This window comes from Neomonachus schauinslandi, chromosome 13, assembly GCF_002201575.2.
Source record: "Neomonachus schauinslandi chromosome 13, ASM220157v2, whole genome shotgun sequence".
Taxonomy (NCBI): domain Eukaryota; kingdom Metazoa; phylum Chordata; class Mammalia; order Carnivora; family Phocidae; genus Neomonachus; species Neomonachus schauinslandi.
The window spans coordinates 17917668-17934954 of NC_058415.1; the positions used below are offsets into that span (position 1 = coordinate 17917668).

The 17287-nt window shown below is 40.6% G+C and overlaps 1 protein-coding gene across 3 annotated transcripts in view; it reads left to right on the forward strand.

Moving 5' to 3' along the window:
• The window catches only part of PCSK5 (proprotein convertase subtilisin/kexin type 5), a 463530-nt gene that overhangs the window by 284291 nt on the left and 161952 nt on the right, over positions 1-17287 (forward strand). For all 3 annotated transcript variants that reach the window (XM_044920816.1, XM_021689363.1, XM_021689364.2), the window contains exons 15-17: positions 2855-2957; positions 4161-4354; positions 13656-13740. In XM_044920816.1, coding sequence (XP_044776751.1) covers positions 2855-2957; positions 4161-4354; positions 13656-13740 — 382 coding nt within the window. The remainder of the gene's footprint in view (positions 1-2854; positions 2958-4160; positions 4355-13655; positions 13741-17287) is intronic.

Sequence of the window (17287 nt, forward strand, 5' to 3'; positions counted from 1 at the left end):
TTTAACTTTAGGTTGTATTCTTCTTCTTAGTGTTATTCCTATGTGTTTTGGGGTCTTGTTGCTATATAATGGAAAAGATGTCATATTTTCTAACTAGTATCTGCTGGTATCTAGGAAATCTATTGGCTATTGCATATTTATCTTTTATCAGGCCATTCTGCTCAACTTTCTTTTCTGGGGCAGTTTAGGTCTTATAGCCATATCAAAGTATATTTCTGATTTTTTTTTTTTAAGATTTTATGTATTTGAGAGAGGGAGAACCAGACTCCCTGCTGAGCAGGGAGCCCCACATGGGGCTCGGTCCCAGGACCCATGAGATTATGAGCTCAGCCAAAGGCCAACACTTAACCGACTGAGCCACCCAAACACCCCTCTGATTTTAATTTTATTTTATTATTACAGTACATCATTAGTTTTTGATGTAGTGATCCACAATTCTTTGTTTTTGTATAACACCCAGTGCTCCATGTAGTACATGTCTTGTTGCATTGACTACCACTTAATGAGCTAAAAGTACTTCATTAGTCACCTTAGCAGAATGCACCTAAACATGCACATGGTTCCTTTTATTCTAAACAGGTAGTATCCCAGAGTCCATCCTAAGCTGGAATAATTCAAACCAGTTGAGCTAACTGGAGCTCGATTGCATTAGATTATCTCATTGTGTTTTGAGCTTGTAACATTACTATTCACATTATAACAAGCAAACCGTTTCATCTTCTCTGATAGGGGAAAGGATATCCAAAAACATATCTGGTAATCTTAAAATTCTGAACAAACGGTTCTCTATCTCTGTGGTTTTTCTCGTTGTTAACCTCCAAAATGTCCACATTGGCACTTGAGAGAGAACAAAGAATTATTTCATTATTACCCTGCAACCTAAAATGCTAAACTGCATCTGGGACAGGTTAAGATACAGCACAGCATGTGAACTGGCCATACGGAGCCCTTGGGCACATATAAAGCATAATTTTGCGGGTGGGATAATTGCAGAAATCATCTGGTGAAAATTTAGGGCCACCCATGATTCCTTTTCTTCAGAGCTGTGATTTTCACCTTCATGAAGAAGTCAGCCTGGCTAAAGGCACAAATGGTATCATAAACAGATCCCTAGTACTGTTTCATCAAATTCCAGGGGCTGTAGGACCCACAGCTGGCTGAGCTCCAGCCCTTACGTACAGAGACACCCTCTCCTTCTCTATCGTAGCAGAGAGCTGAAAGGTCCCAAGTTATACTCGCTGTGCAATTTAGAGATCAGTTTTAAGGCTTGGGGGAACAAAAAGATAAACAGTGCTGTCAGATGACTCTTGTGATTAATCAGAAATAGATCTCAAGTCTGCATTCATTTTGAAAGGTCATCACTAGTACCTGATTTACTACTTCGATGTAGGAGAGCTGGAGTAAGAAGGGGGACCCATGTTGATCCCAGGGCTCCTGGGCTGTATTATCTGGACAAGCCACTCTAATTCTTGGAAAGTATGTTTTCTCACCAGGTAAATGAGGGTGTTTGAATACTAGATTTTTCTCTAAGTCATTCCTCCCAGGTTCTACCATTTTATATTCCGACTCAGTACCTGTAGAACAGAATCCTATAACGACTAAAGGAGATCAAGGTTCAACAGTAAATCCTTTAGACATTTCTGACATAACTTTTAATGTTTGTACATTCTGTGCATGTTTATCACTACTTAAAATCATGTGTATTTTCAACAGGAAAGGGCTTGAAGATTACAAGACCAAATGTCCTAAAGTATGGAGAACAAGGAAAAGAGTTAGTTCAAGCAAGTAAAAGGTCTAGCCCATGTCATTAGAAAGCTTTTTATCAGTTATAAAAATCTCCCGGGCGCCTGGAAGCGACTGCCTTTGGCTCAGGTCATGATCCTGGAGTCCTGGGATCGAGTCCCACATCGGGCTCCCTGCTCAGCAGGGAGTCTGCTTCTCCCTCTGACCCTCCTCCCTCTCGTGCTCTCTCTCGCAAAAAAACAAAACAAAACAAAAATCTCCCATCTTTCTGGCATTTTTTTCTTCCTGTCTGTGCATTCTTACTCTAGACCAAAGAATAGGTCATGAGAGATTAGCAACTTTCATCCTAGGTGTGGAATTCTTTAAGCTTGCTTGCATTTTTAAAAATTTATGTCTCGTTGAGTTGCCCACTGGCCTGTGGGTAGGACACAATTTTAAAATCTATTATCTGTAGCGATCCACAGATAATAGATTTTAAAATTGTGTCCTACCACGTGGATCAGTACATCAAAAAACTAATGATGTATTGTATGGTGACTAACAAATTTAATTTCATTTAAAAAAAATCTATTATCTATGCCTTAGGTACCTGCTTTGTAATCCAAGACCAGATACTGATAAGCTTGCCCCAGATGCCATAATGATGTTTCTTGCTGGGTACAGCATCTCAGAGGTATTCCGTGGTTTTAATGACCATCGGCAAGTCAGCCCATCTGGTCCAGGCATGGAATAATCAACTTTTTTCTTTTTTCTGTCAACAGCTTAACTTGTCATTTTTCTGTAAATCCGACGTTTTTATCATTACGCATATTTAATTGCCGTCAGTTCTCTTCCAGTTGCCATAGTGGCATCCTTTGAATTCAGAGATATGTGTTATCTCCCACAAGGCAGCCATATGTGCTTTTTTGAAGACCAGGCCACGGCTGGATTTACATTCTTGATACTTCGGTAATAGGAGTTCATCTCTGTGCTTAGAGCCATGTTACACATTATTCCTCCACCTTAAAGAAACTCTCCCTGCGTGAGGAAGGAAAAATTCAAGGTAAAACAGACCTGCTTTAAAATCATATTTTCCCAAGTTTTGTTTTAATTTTTTTTTTTTTTGGAAAAGGTCCCTGTGACCCTGAGTGCAGTGAGGTCGGCTGTGACGGGCCAGGACCAGACCACTGCAGTGACTGCTTAAACTACTACTACAAGCTGAAAAACAACACCAGGTAAGAACGATCCTGAGTCCGATCCCCCCATGCTCCAACGCACAGCACGCTCCGGGTGGTCCCATGGGCTGCGCTCGAGCCGAGTCTGCTGACATTCTCCTCCCAGGACCCAAGCACAGGACAGAGGCTGCTGCCCCAGCCCCTGCCTCCCGGTGTCATTCCAAATGCTGAAACCCATACTGTGTCCCTGTATGCTGTCAAGCTGCAAATGTCTTTGCTCACATTTGGACTAGCCCTCTAGACCTTTCCTCTAGAGCTGTTTGCTTTTCATGAAAATGCCAGCATCCAGCCCAACAGATATGTCCCCGTGTGGCAAAGGTGCTGGGCCCTGCTCACCCTATTTCAGAGGCGGACCTGCTTGGTCACCGTAACTCTGAGCCCCTGGCTTCTGCCTCAAGTTGTGCTGATCTGTCCGCAGGGAGGCTCCTGGGACAGTGATGGCCTCTCAGAGGCTGTCCGCTCCAGGCATCTCTCTCAGAGCCCTGCCCCCTTTTCCATCCTGCTTCAGGGAAGACTTACTACAGTGAGTCCACACTTCAGCCATCCAGACAGACCCAGACCCGTTCTAGTTCCTGTTTACATGCATGCTGGAATAAAGGAAGGGCCCTTGGCTACTGCAGGACCTCTCATCGCTGAGACCAGCAAAATGCCTGACATTTTACTTGGTAGTCAGTAGTAAATATTTGTTGAATGAATAAACAAAGTGCTGTCCTTCAGTTAAGGAAGTTCTATAACCAACCAAGTTTAAATCGATTAACTTAGACAATAGAGTGCACAGGATCCATAGGACAACACACAAAAACAGAGTGCACAGGATCCATAGGACAACACACAAAAACAGAAGTAACCCCTTATTAGCAACCTTTTTTGTATAAAATCGTGGTTCCCACATAGTTTCCTTTCAATCCCATGCCACAACCTTTCCTCTTGAGCCTCTAGTTTCTAACCATCGTCCCCTTTAAAGAGCTAGTCCCGAACTGGAAGAGGGGGTTTGGACCAAGACATGCATTACCTGGCAGACTTGGTATTGGGTGGCCGCCTTGCCACTTCAAAAAGCTTCAACCAACAGAATTTGGCTCTTTGGATATGGTGTTACCATCGTGGTTTAAGATGGAAGGCTGCTCTTGCTTGAGCATCTCCAAGAGTGCCTGGGACTCTGTCTCCAATGATGCTGCCCTTCTTTCTTACCATTCCACAATGCAGGATCTGTGTCTCCAGCTGCCCCTCTGGCCACTACCATGCTGACAAGAAGCGATGCAGAAAGTGTGCTCCCAACTGTGAGTCCTGCTTTGGGAGCCATGGTGACCAGTGCCTGTCCTGTAAATATGGATACTTCCTAAATGAAGAAATCAACAGCTGTGTTATCCACTGCCCTGCTGGATTATACCCAGACACCAGTGAGTTGATTTCAAATATTTGGGTTTTAGAGAGGAAATAGAAGGTTTTCATTTGAATGACATTAGGAGGGATTGAGGCCTTGGTTATATGAAAGGATCTAACCAGTTTTTAAGAGTTTTGTAAAAAAAAAAAAAAAAATCAGTTATGTAAAAATGCTTGTAACTAACTATCAGGGAGTTCTCAGGCCCATCCCCAGATTCAGTGATTTGCTAGGAGGACTTACTATATAGTTGCACTCATGAGCTCATAGTTATTAAGTAAAATCAGGAAAAGATACATAGGACACAAAGTCCACAGGAAACCAGCACTAGCTTCTAAGTTTTCTCCCAGGATGCATTGAAATCCCCCAGCAACAACTGGTTACAACATGTGTGAAATGTAGGCTACCAGGGAACCGCCTTACAGTCTCAGTGCCCAGGGTTGTGGTCACGAAGACCCCCCCTTCCTGGCACATACCAGAATTCCAGGCTCCTACAAGGAAAGCAGATGTTCAGCATAAACCATCTTGTTTGTACAGTTGAGGCACCATGAGCCACTCTTACCAGTTAGGGTGGTGGAAACCCTCCTGAAATCCAATTCCCAGATACTAGCCATGGACCAGCTTCAGAAGCAGGCTTTCAAAAGATAGCAGCCAAGCCTGCTCTTTTCTGCACACTACCCAAAGGAACCAGGCCTGTATGGTATCAGTGTTAACTTTTCAGAAAGTTTAGAAAACATGACTTTGATGTGAATATGGAATAGACATGTGTCAAAGACTACTAATGAAAGGCCATTAATGAGGAAACCTATAAAGTGATAAATGGATTCAAAGACTATCAGGTATTCCAGTCCACTAGGAAAGGCAAAATGAAATCCATTTGCTGAGTTTAGAGTAGGAGGATCCTGAACTCACCTTCTTCCTCAGACACATTCAGATAAACCACCTGAAGACTGGCAGAACAGACCTGCCACAGTTAATTGTAGAGAGAAGGCCACCTTGAAAAGGGTAGGTAGGATGGAGACATAGTTGGAAACCAAACCCCTGTGCCACTAACTACAAACAGGAGGGACATCACAGCGTGGGGAAGCAAGAGGATCTGAGTTCACCTAATATCTGGCTTTAGAAACAAGGAGATCTTAACTCCAGTGGGGCTTAGTTTCAGGTTCCAGGAGAGCCTGAGGGCAATAGGAAACTGAGTCTCCATCATTCTTAAAGATGCAGCAGTTTGAAAAGTGCCTGCGGATATATGTGAAGGAGATATATTGACTAATCTGTCCTGGGCAGATTAGATCTGTCCCCAGGCAGGGATGTACAGGATATTTCTCTAGAAACAAAGTGCTGGTAGGTGCCATTCCTCTTCCCCCTCCCCGCCCCAAGCCCTAGATAGCTGGATGTTTGTGACAGGTAGCACTAACACTCTCCATCTACTTTGCTATAGCACTGTGTGCTCTTCCCCATCCAACCCAACTCAGCAGTCCTCCCTTCAAAGTGGCTCCTGTCCCACCATACCCACTTGGAGGATGCCACTCCAAAGTGACTCATGCCCTGGGGAGCGAGGAGAGAAGACCCTATAACAGCACATTTGCACTCCCTGCAGTTGAGCCTCATAGCTGGCTGGGCAAGAAGCAAGCCCTGCCCTTCAGTGCACCTGTAGCTGTATCTACACAGAGGGACTCATTGCAGACAGCTGGGCTCACTGCTGGCCCAATTCACCAAGCCTGTCGCTGCTTCAGACTGGCCTCAACCCTACCCAGGACACTCAGAGCAGGGAGAGGGGATTGTTGCGGCTGGCTGGGCTGAAGGCACCTGTGACTCAGCCACAATAGGGAGGCACACACAGCCCTCACTGAGGACACCCCTGGAATGCCTGGTTCTGGTAACCAGGGGGTGATTGCACTATAGGACACCACAGGACCTCTTTTGAAAACAAGGCCACTACTTTCAAGACCAGGGGACATAGCTGACTGTCCTACTACACTAAAAACAAACACAGAGACACAAAATGAGGAGACAGAGGAATATGTCCCAAATGAAATGAAAATGTGTGACTGATAAACGATTCAAAGAAATTATCACTGAGATACTCACTAGACTTGAGAAAAGAGCAGAGGATCTCAGTGAGACCTTCAACAAAGAGAAAATGTAGAAAGAAACAGTCAGAGCTGATGAATTTAGTAACTGAAATAAAAATACACTAAATGGAATCAACAGTAGATCAGAAGAACAGATCAGTGATATGGAAGGCAGTAATGGAAAACAAAACAACTCAGCTGAACAACAAAAAATGAGAATAGGTTAAGGGAACACTGTGGCATCATCAAGCATAGTAACATGCACATTATGGGGATCCCAGAAGGAGAAGAAGGGGCTGAAAACTTCCCTAACCTGGGGAAAGAAGCAACATCCAGGTCCAGGAAGAAGAACCCCTAACAAGATGACCCCATGGAGGTCCACACCAAGACACACAATAATTAAAATGGCAAAAAGTAATGATAAAAGGGAAGCCAAATAAGGCAATCAGCTGATTTTCAGCAGAAACTTTGCAGGCCACAGGGGAGTAGCATGCTATATTCAAAGTGCTAAAACAAAAAAACCTACAACCAAGAATACTCTACCCAGAAACTATATCATTCAAAACAGAAGGAGAGAAAGGTTTTCCTGACAAAAGTTAAAGGAGTTCATCCCAATAAATCAGACCTACAAGAAATGTTAAAGGGAATTCTTTAAAGGGAAAGAATAGACCATTCACTAGAAAAAAAAAAAATTATAAAAGGAGAAAAATTTTACAGGTAAAAGGCAAGCATAGAGTAAAGCCACTGTGGAGTTTAAAACACAAAGTAGTACAATCAAAATCTAGAAAAATTAGCCAAGGGAGACGGAGGTGGGAGTTAGTTTTAGTAGTTTTACAATGTGTTGAACTTAAGTGACCCTCAACTCAATATAGAACCCAATGGTAGCCACAAATCAGAAACCTGTGATATACACAAAAAAAGAAAGGAATCCAGCCATATCACTAAGGAAAACCATCAACCCACAAGGGAAGAGAGCAAGAGAAAAAGGAAAGCATGAAGAAGAAAATACAATTAACAAAATGGCAATAAGTACCTATCTATAATAATTACTTTAAATAAACTAAATACTCTTATCAAAAGACATATGGTAAATGAATAAGAAAATAATACCCATCTGTATGCTGCCTACAAGAGACTCACTTCACACATAATGACACATACAGACTGAAAGTGGAAGGATGAAAAAAGATAAACCATGCAAATGGAAGTGGAAGAAAAGAACAAAACTCAGGGTAGAAATACACATTGTTTTCAAGTGCACATGAAACATTCTCTGGTATACATGTTAGGCCATAAAACAAGTCTCACTGTATTTAAGAAGATTGAAATCATATCAAGCATATTTCCCAACTTAAATGGTATGAAACTATTACAAGAGAAAAATGGAAGAAAAAAAGCCAAATACGTGGAGGTTAAACAACATGCTACTAATTAACCAATGGGTCAGTGAAAAAAAAAGATGAAATCAAAAATTCGTGGAAACAAATGAAAAGACAATAGTCTAAAATCTTTGGGAATCAGCAAAAGCAGTTCTAAGAGGGAAATTTATAGTGCTATTAGGCCTACTTCAAGAAACAAGAAAAATATCATATTAAAGAATAAAGAACCTAACCTTGAACCTAAAGGAACCAGAATAAAAAGAACAAAGTCCAAAGCCAGTAGAAGGAAATAATAAAGATTAGAGCAGATATAAATGAAATTTTAAAAAAAAGATCAATGAAACCGAGACCTGGTTCTTTGGAAAGATAAACAAAACTGATAAATCTTTCGCCAGACTTAACAAGAAAAGAGAGAAGACTCAAAGTCAGAAATGAAGGAGGAGAAATAATATCACAGAAATACAAAGAATTATAAGAAAATGTTGAAAAATTATCTGCCAACAATTGGACAATCTAGAAGAAATGGGTAAATTCCCAGAAACATACAATTTTCCAAAACTAAATCAGGAAGAGAGAGAAAATCTGAGCAGACCAATTACTAGTAATGAAATTCAATCAGCAGTCAAAAACTTCCAACAAACAAAAATCAAGGACCAGATGGATTCACAGGTGAATTCTACAAAACATTTAAATAAGAGTTAATACCTATTCTCAGGAAGTAAAACTTCTAAATTCATCTATGAGGCCACCATTACCTTGATCCCAGAACCAGACAAAGACATTATGTAAAAAGAAAACTACGGGCCAATATCTCTGAGGAACACAGATGCAAAAATCCTTAACAAAAGAATAACAGAATTCAATGTACATTAAAAAAATCATTTAGCATGATGAAGTGGGATTTATTCCAGAGATGCAAGTGTGGTTCTATATTCACTAATCTATATGATATCACATAAACAAGAATAAAACAAACTCATCGCCATGGATACAGAAAAAGCATTCGACAAAATACAAGATGCATTCATGTTAAAACTTCTCAACAATGTGGGGTAAAGGGAACATACCTCACCATAATAAAAGCCATATATGACGAACCCACAACTGACATCATACTCAATAAGAAAAACTGAGAACTCTTCCTCTAAGACAAAAACAAGACAAGGATGTCCACTCTCACCACTTTTATTCAACATAATATCGGAAATTCTAGCTGCAGCAATCAGAAAAGAAAAAGAAATAAAAGACATCCAAATTGGTAAGGAAAAAGTAATACTGTCACTATTTGCAGATGACATGATACTATACGTAGAAAATGCTAGACTTCACCAAAAAACCATTGGAACTGATTAATTAATTCAGTGAAGTTTCAGGATACAAAATTAATATACAGAAATCTGTTGCATTTCTATACACTGATAATGAAGTAGCAGAAAGAGAAATTAAGAAAACAATCCCATTTGTAACTGCACCAAAAAGAGTAAAATACCATGGAGAAAAGACAATCTCTTCAATAAATGGTGTTGGGAAAAACTGGACAGCTACATGCAAAAGAATGAAACTGGACCACTTTCTTAAACCATACACAAAAATAAACTCAAAATGGATTAAAGACCTAAATGTGAGACCTGAAACCATAAAAATCCTAAAAGAAAACATAGGCAGTAATCTCTTGAACATTGCCCTTAGCAACATATTTATGTATAGGTCTCTTCAGGCGCAAGAAACAACAGCAAAAATACCCTATATTGGCACTTGACCAAAATGAAAAGCTTTTTCACAGTAAAGAAAACCAACAAAATAAAAAGGCAACCTAGTGAGTAGGAGAAGATACTTGTAAATGATGTATCTGCTAAGGGGTTAATATCTAAAATATATAAAGAGCTTATACAACTCAACACCAAAAATACAATGTAATAAAAAAAAAATGGGCGGAGGATCTGAAGAGACATTTTTCCAAAGAAGACATACAGATGGCCAACAGACATGTGAAAAGATGTTCAGCATCACTCATCATCAGGGAAGTGCAAATCAAAACCACAGTGAGATATCCCCTCACTCATTTTAGAATAGCTATCAAGAACGGACAGCAGTCAGTATCAAGAAACAAGAAATTATAACAAGTGTTGGCGAGGATGTAAAGAAAAGAGAACCCTCAAGCACTGCAGTGGGAATGTAAACTGCTAGAGCCACGGTGGAAAAGAGGATGGAGGTTCCTCAAAAAATTAAAATCAGAAATACCCTACAATCCAGTAATTCCACTACTGGGTATTTGCCCAAATACAAAAATCCTAAGTAAAAAAGGTATATGCACCCCTATGTTTATTGCAGCATTATTTACAATAGCCAAGGTATGCAAGAAACCCAAGTGTTCATAGATAGATGAATGGATAAAGAAGGATTATCCAGGGGCGCCTGGGTGGCTCAGTTGGTTGGGCGACTGCCTTCGGCTCAGGTCATGATCCTGGAGTCCCGGGATCGAGTCCCGCATCGGGCTCCCTGCTCGGCAGGGAGTCTGCTTCTCCCTCTGACCCTCCTCCCTCTCATGCTCTCTGTCTCTCATTCTCTCTCTCTCAAGTGAATAAATAAAATCTTTAAAAAAAAAAAAAAAAAAAGGATTATCCATTCATCATACACACACACACACACACAATGGAGTATTAGTCATTAAAAAGAATGAAATATTGCCATTTGCAACAACATGGATGGAGCTAGAGAGTATAATGCTAAGTGAAATGTCAAAGAAATACCATAAGATTTCACTCACATGTGGAATTTAAAAAACAAAACAAATGATCAAAGGACAAAGAGACAAACCAAGAAGCAGACTCTTAACTATAGAGGGCAAAGGGATAGTTACCAGAGGGGACGGAGGTGGGAGGGTGAGTGAAACCAGTGATGGGGATTAAGGAGTACACTTGTCATGATGAGCACTGGATGATATAAAGAAGTGCTGAATCACTATATTATACACCTGAAACTAATGTAACATTGTATATTAACTATATTGGAATTAAAAACTTGTTAAAAAAAAAAAAAAAAAAAAAAGAAAAAGATGTGGCATACACACACACACAGTGGAATATTACCCAGCCATATAAGGGAGTGAGATCTTGCCATTTGTGCCTACATGGATGGAGCTATAGGGTATTATGCTAAGTGAAATAAATCAGACTGAGAAAGACAAATACCACAGGATTTCACTTGTATGTGGAAGCTAACAAACACACAAAAAATAAACAGACTCTTAAAATACAGAGAACAACTGGTGGTGGCCGGAGCAGAGGTGGGTGAGGGATGGGCAAAAAAGATAAAGGGGAGGTACAGACTTCCAGTTATGAAATAAGGAAGTAGCAGAGATGAAAAGTACAGCTAGGGACTATCGTCCATAACGCTGTAATACCATTGCATGGTGACAGATGGGGACTGCAGTTACTGTGGTCAACACTGAGTAATATATAGAATCATTAAATCAATATATTGTATATCTCCAACTAATATAACATTGTTATGTATACTTCAATTAAGAAATGAATAATTTCCTACATGGCAATACAAATTGAATTTGGGGGGCTTTTTCCACACAGAAATCCTTTGCAACTGTACCAAACAAAAATCTGTAAATGAACACGTCACTTCGCGGAGTTTGGGCCCTAATCAGTCGTCATTAGGAAACAGACAAAGGTACATCCCCGGGAGAATTAAGTAATCCTTGGGCATTCCTACCTGTTAGTGCTCTGGTAGCGCCCTTTTCCTTTATTTCTGAATTCTCGGTAATTAACAAGTGTGTCACACCATGATACATGATGACACTGATTACCTCCGGTTTCTGCACAACCTGAGAAAGAAGAAAACCCAAGTTTAAATGAACAAGAGTTGTTTTTCGGAAATCAGGCAAGAATTTTGAAGTGGATACTCTTGCTTCTTAAGAAGTCCAAGTCCCGGGTGCCTGGGTGGCTCAGTTGGTTAAGCGACTGCCTTCGGCTCAGGTCATGATCCTGGAGTCCCTGGATCGAGTCCCGCATCGGGCTCCCTGCTCGGCAGGGAGCCTGCTTCTCCCTCTGACCCTCCCCCCTCTCATGTGCTCTCTCTCATTCTCTCTCTCTCAAATAAATAAATAAAATCTTTAAAAAAAAAAAAAAAAAAAAAAGAAGTCCAAGTCCCTTGACTCAAAGGCAGGCATTTCTCCACGAGGCAGATGGAGTCTCAGCTTACCCTATAGAACCATGGTAGGATTTCCTTGTAGTTCCTCTTTCCCCCAAATTTGGAACATGAGCTACACCCTGATAGAGAAAGGAAAAATAAGAGTGGGGGAGGGGAGTCTGAGGGATCCCCAGAAATAAGCAGTATTTCTTGAAGAAAAAATTCAAAATTCTATCAAGAAGGCTGGATCTCGGAAAAGAAATTTGGTTCGAGATGGTATTTAACAGGATCAAGATAATTGAGACTCAGTTGTTTCCCCAGAGCCTAGGAGGTATGTAGTGAAGGCAGGCTGTTCAAACAATGGCTTTGCTGATGAGTGGTCTCTGCCTCTCTCTCCTTCATGTAACTGACTTTTGTTATATCTTCCTCCTGAAAACATAGTGATCAGATATAATCATGACTAGTAATAATTACTGCTGACACATTTACAGTGCTTTCAAGCTCATATAGTTCCCCTCAAGGGAAACTTAAACCCTCAAGACAAACTGAGAGGTTGGCATCACTGAAATATCTATTGAACGGAGAACAGAGACGCTGAACTTGCCCACTGGAAATGCTAAAAGCAGAATGCAAATCTAGCTCCTTGGACTTCAGATCCTATGGCATGTCCAGGAGTCTCAACGGCAGAGTGAGGAGGGGACCATGTGAAGACTGCCATAAGATTATAAAGGACTTCATATTTCATGGTGGGGGGTGGTGCTCAGACTTGAGAAAGGAAGTGGACCTTCAAGAGGTCCCTGTAGGAATCCATTAAAGCAGTGTTCCTCTATGGAACCTTGAAGAACACCAAAATTTAAAGAGTCGATGGAGGAAAAGAAGCCTATGAACAAAGCCTATTCAATCCTACACATATATATGGTTATAATCCACTTGCATCTCAGAGAAGGTATCGAGTCTCCAGAAGAATTTTGCCTCAGGTAAAAGGCCTTAAGTTAATGTAACAAATCACCGTTTTTCACTATAGAGGAAGCATGCATTTGCCATTTTTTCCCAATGGGGATCAGTCTTTGGTATTAAACAGGAAAACCATATTCATGGTATATTTGTTTTAATCCATATATTTCTACTCTCCAGAATACAGACATATCTAAACTATAATAACATATCAATGTCACAGCCACTATAAAGTATGCGACACTATTCTAGACAATACAAGAAACACATCATCAACCCTTACCCTGCCATCGTAAATGCAGATTCCCTTTTCTGGCCGCATTCATCAGAGTGAGCGTGGGGGCCCACCTTTCCATTCCACAGCCCCAAGCACTGCTTACGCCCTTACATCCGGGCGTTGCCCCAGCATCTTTGTTAGTGGGATTGTCATTGTCGGAAGTTAGATAACCCCCCTTGGGAGAGAGAAAAAGAAGAGGGGAAAGAGCCAATCAGCTATTCGACTAAGAGTTAAATGGGCTGTGGTTCCCTTGTCTGCAAAATGATAGATACCAGGCATTTCCCATCACTGCAGGTTCCTACCACTGTTCACTTTGCTGAAAAGTGATAGCAAATGTTTGGTACGGGGCTGTTCACGAAATAGTCTACTCAAGGCCATGTATGTGTACTATCGTGTACATTAGCAAACGTTAGAATGTCTCCACATTTTATGGAATCCAACTGACCAACTGATTTATAACCTTGTTACATTTGTATTTTTTTTTTTTTTTAACAGAGAAAAGTCTTTGCCGGAAATGCAGTGAAAACTGCAAGACATGTACTGAATTCCACAACTGTACAGAATGTAGGGATGGGTTAAGGTAAGAGAGTGAAGGATCTTTTCAAGTCACACAGCCCAAGGAGCGTCTCAATATAAATAAAATATGTAAATAAATAATCCTCTTACCATCACCCTTGGTTTGACTCCCAAACACTTGATTGCTATTTGCATTATCTTTACCATTGTATGTGAAAAATTGAATGCCATCTTGGCTGACAGAGGCTTATAAACCAAATGAAATTCTCTTCAGGAAAGATGGCCCTGATACATGTAAATAAAAATGGCTATTTGAGAAGCTTTCTCAGTGCTTTTTGACCAGCGCAGTGCCCCTGTCAAGGATTACTGTGTAGGTAATACCAATGAATTATATTTATTCCTCCTGATTCATTCCTTTGATGGTCGGAAACTCTTCCCTTATCGTTATTATTTCTCTCCATATAGCCAGTCATTCTCTTATCTTAAGTACCTCAGGCTTGGTTCCATTATGCTCTGGTATGCTCGTAGATTTAACACCTGGAGATGTTTTTCTTGACTGGATGACTTGCTCATTGCTAAAGCCAGATAGCTGATAGATTCTGCAAAAGAACAAGACACAGCTCAAATGAACTAGGTAGCCTCCTGATATCCACAGAAAAGGTCAGACCATCCTCCGTTGGGTAAGGAGTTGGACCCTGAGTTTACAGAGAGCCACAAATCTGCAGCACTCAAATCTCTTTAAATATTGAGAACACCTCTGTTTCCACCTTTAATTGGAGAAGTGAACTCAACAGGCTCCAGGCAGGTGATTCTTCATGTTAATTAATATCAGAACATCGGAGCACATGGGTGGCTCAGTCAACTAAGCATCTGCCTTCAGCTCAGGTCATGACCTCAGGGTCCTGGGATTGAGCCAGGGGAGTCTGCTTCTCCCTCTCCCTCTGCCCCCCCCCCACTCATGCTCACTTGCTTGCTCTCTCTCTCTCTCTCAAATAAATAAAATCTTAATCTAAATGAAAATGATGTTCTGGGGTGCCTGGGTGGCTCAGTCGTTAAGCGTCTGCCTTCGGCTCAGGTCATGATCCCAGAGTCCTGGGATCGAGCCCCGCATCGGGCTCCCTGCTCCGCGGGAAGCCTGCTTCTCCCTCTCCCACTCCCCCTGCTTGTGTTCCCTCTCTTGCTGTGTCTCTCTCTGTCAAATAAATGGGTAAAATCTTTAAAATAATAATAATAATAATAAATGAAAATGATGTTCTAATATATTTTTTTATCTGTGGGTTTTTCATAAATGCATTCACTATGAATTTGCTTAAGCACCCTGCATCTCAAGACTTCCAGTCTTGATAAATATCAGTCTAGTCAGCCCCCTCATTCTTTTTGGACAAGGAGCAGATTGGGATAATAAAAAGAAGGGAGACAAGATAGATGTGGGCTCAAACCCTCTTCTATTAATCAGCTGTGGGATCCTGGTCAAGTCACTGAGCCACTCTGAACTTCAGTTTTGTCATCTATACAATGAGATAATAACCCCTACATTGCTGAATTATGAAAAGGATCAACTGTGATAACATTTAGAAAGTACTTATTCCAGTATCAGACACATAATTTGTCCATGAGAAATAAAAGATTATTTACGATATTTTCTATACAATTGGCCCTTGCACAACTCAGGGATTAGGGGCCGCAACCTCATACAGTTGAAAATTGCATATAACTTTTAACTCCGTAAGTTACTCTTAACTATGTAACTACCAATTACTACTGTTGACCGGAAATCTTACAAATAACAGTCAATTAACACATTTTGTGTTATATGTATTCTATACTGTATTCTTACAATAAAGTAAACCTAGAGAAGAGAAAATGTTAGGAAAATTATAAAGAAAATACATGTAGAGTACTGTATTTTATTTATCGAAAAAAATCCACTTAGAAGTGGGCTCATGCAGTTCAAACCCATGTTGTTGAAGAGTTAAGTCAACTGTGTTTGTTAGGGAACATTTCACAGAGTACGTTAACCAGCACTCTCCAAAAGAAATATGAGAGCCCTATATGTTCATTTTATTTTAAACATGCCAGTAGCCACATTAAAGGAAGTAAAAAGATATGGGTAGAATTTAAAAAAATATTAACCAAATATATCCAAAATATTTTCGTTTCAAAATATAATCAATATAAAAGACCTAGCAAGATGTTTTACATTCTTTTTTGTTGTTACACCAAGTCTTCGAAATCTGGTGTACATTTTAGCCCAGAAAGCACATTGCACATCTCAACTTGGACAGTAATCTTTTGAGAAATACTTGATCTGTACTTGCATTTTACAAAATTTAGTCGAAGTAGATTTTATATAGCCAGGTTGGTTCTAAACTTACTCAGCATTTTGCCAGTAAAGGGCCAATTTGTAAAATTTAGACTGAAGTTCAAACTAAAATTTAAAATTCCATTCCTGGGCCACACTAACCACATTTTAAGTGCTCGGGAGCCACGGGGGCTGAACCATGTGGGACAGCACAGTTCCAACCCAGCCAACTGATCACAGACAGAACCCAGGTGTCCACCGTACCAGGTGTGTTAGCCACGCCACCACTCTATTTTGGAAGCAGCAGAAGGCTTCAGGGTGCACACAGTGCCTGCTCCCTGTTGCACGACCCACTTACGTTCATTGCCTCCTCACACAGCTCAGCCTCGGTCTCATGCTCAACACATGCCAACCTCAGAAGGAATGCCCTGTACTAGAAAAATGAGGCAGTTTCTTTTTATTTTAACTCATAATAGGACCACCAAAAACTTTCCTCCCACAAAAGGATCCATTTGATGCAATGTCCTTTTTTCCAGTTCTAAGGAAAGGGAAGGGATTTTCTTTTATTGGCTTTTTAAATGACATCGCTCCCTGGCCACTCAAGTCTGTGAATGGAATACACCTTCAGTTAAGCTGCCGTCTGTCTCCTTGAGACTGCTTACCTTTTCCTTAGAGGCTTTGAGGGTTGACCGGTTTGCCTCAAGAGACCTATACATTTTTAAAGAGTGGCTAAGAACAAGAGAAATACATACACGTAAAATACTGGAAGGAAGTGGATTACAACGTTAACAGGACTGTTTGGGATCCGTTTTTATCTGTTTTTGTTCTTTCCAATAGGGAAAAATAAATTTTACTTTTCCAAGTTAGTGTGATCAAATACAAAGCACAGTCAACTAAGATGTGACTTGGAGCAATATAAAGAGTCTAAGAGAATAAAAACCATTTGACCCTGTTGCTTAGAGACCCATCTTGTAGTATCTTCTACTTGGTGACATAGGATTACAGGTGCTAATCTATTGTTCCAATAGTGAGCAGTATTTGTAGATTAAAGGTCCTAAATTCTGTGGGGTTTAAGAATTGTTTTATACACTATGAAAGCTATCATAATTGATAGATATTAGAAAGGAGAGGGCGCCTGGGTGGCTCAGTCATTAAACGTCTGCCTTCGGCTCAGGTCATGATCCCAGGGTCCTGGGATTGAGCCCCACATCGGGCTCCCTGCTCAGCAGGAAGCCTGCTTCTCCCTCTCCCACTCCCCCTGGCTTGTGTTCCTGCTCTCGCTATCTCTCTCTCTAATAAATAAATAAAA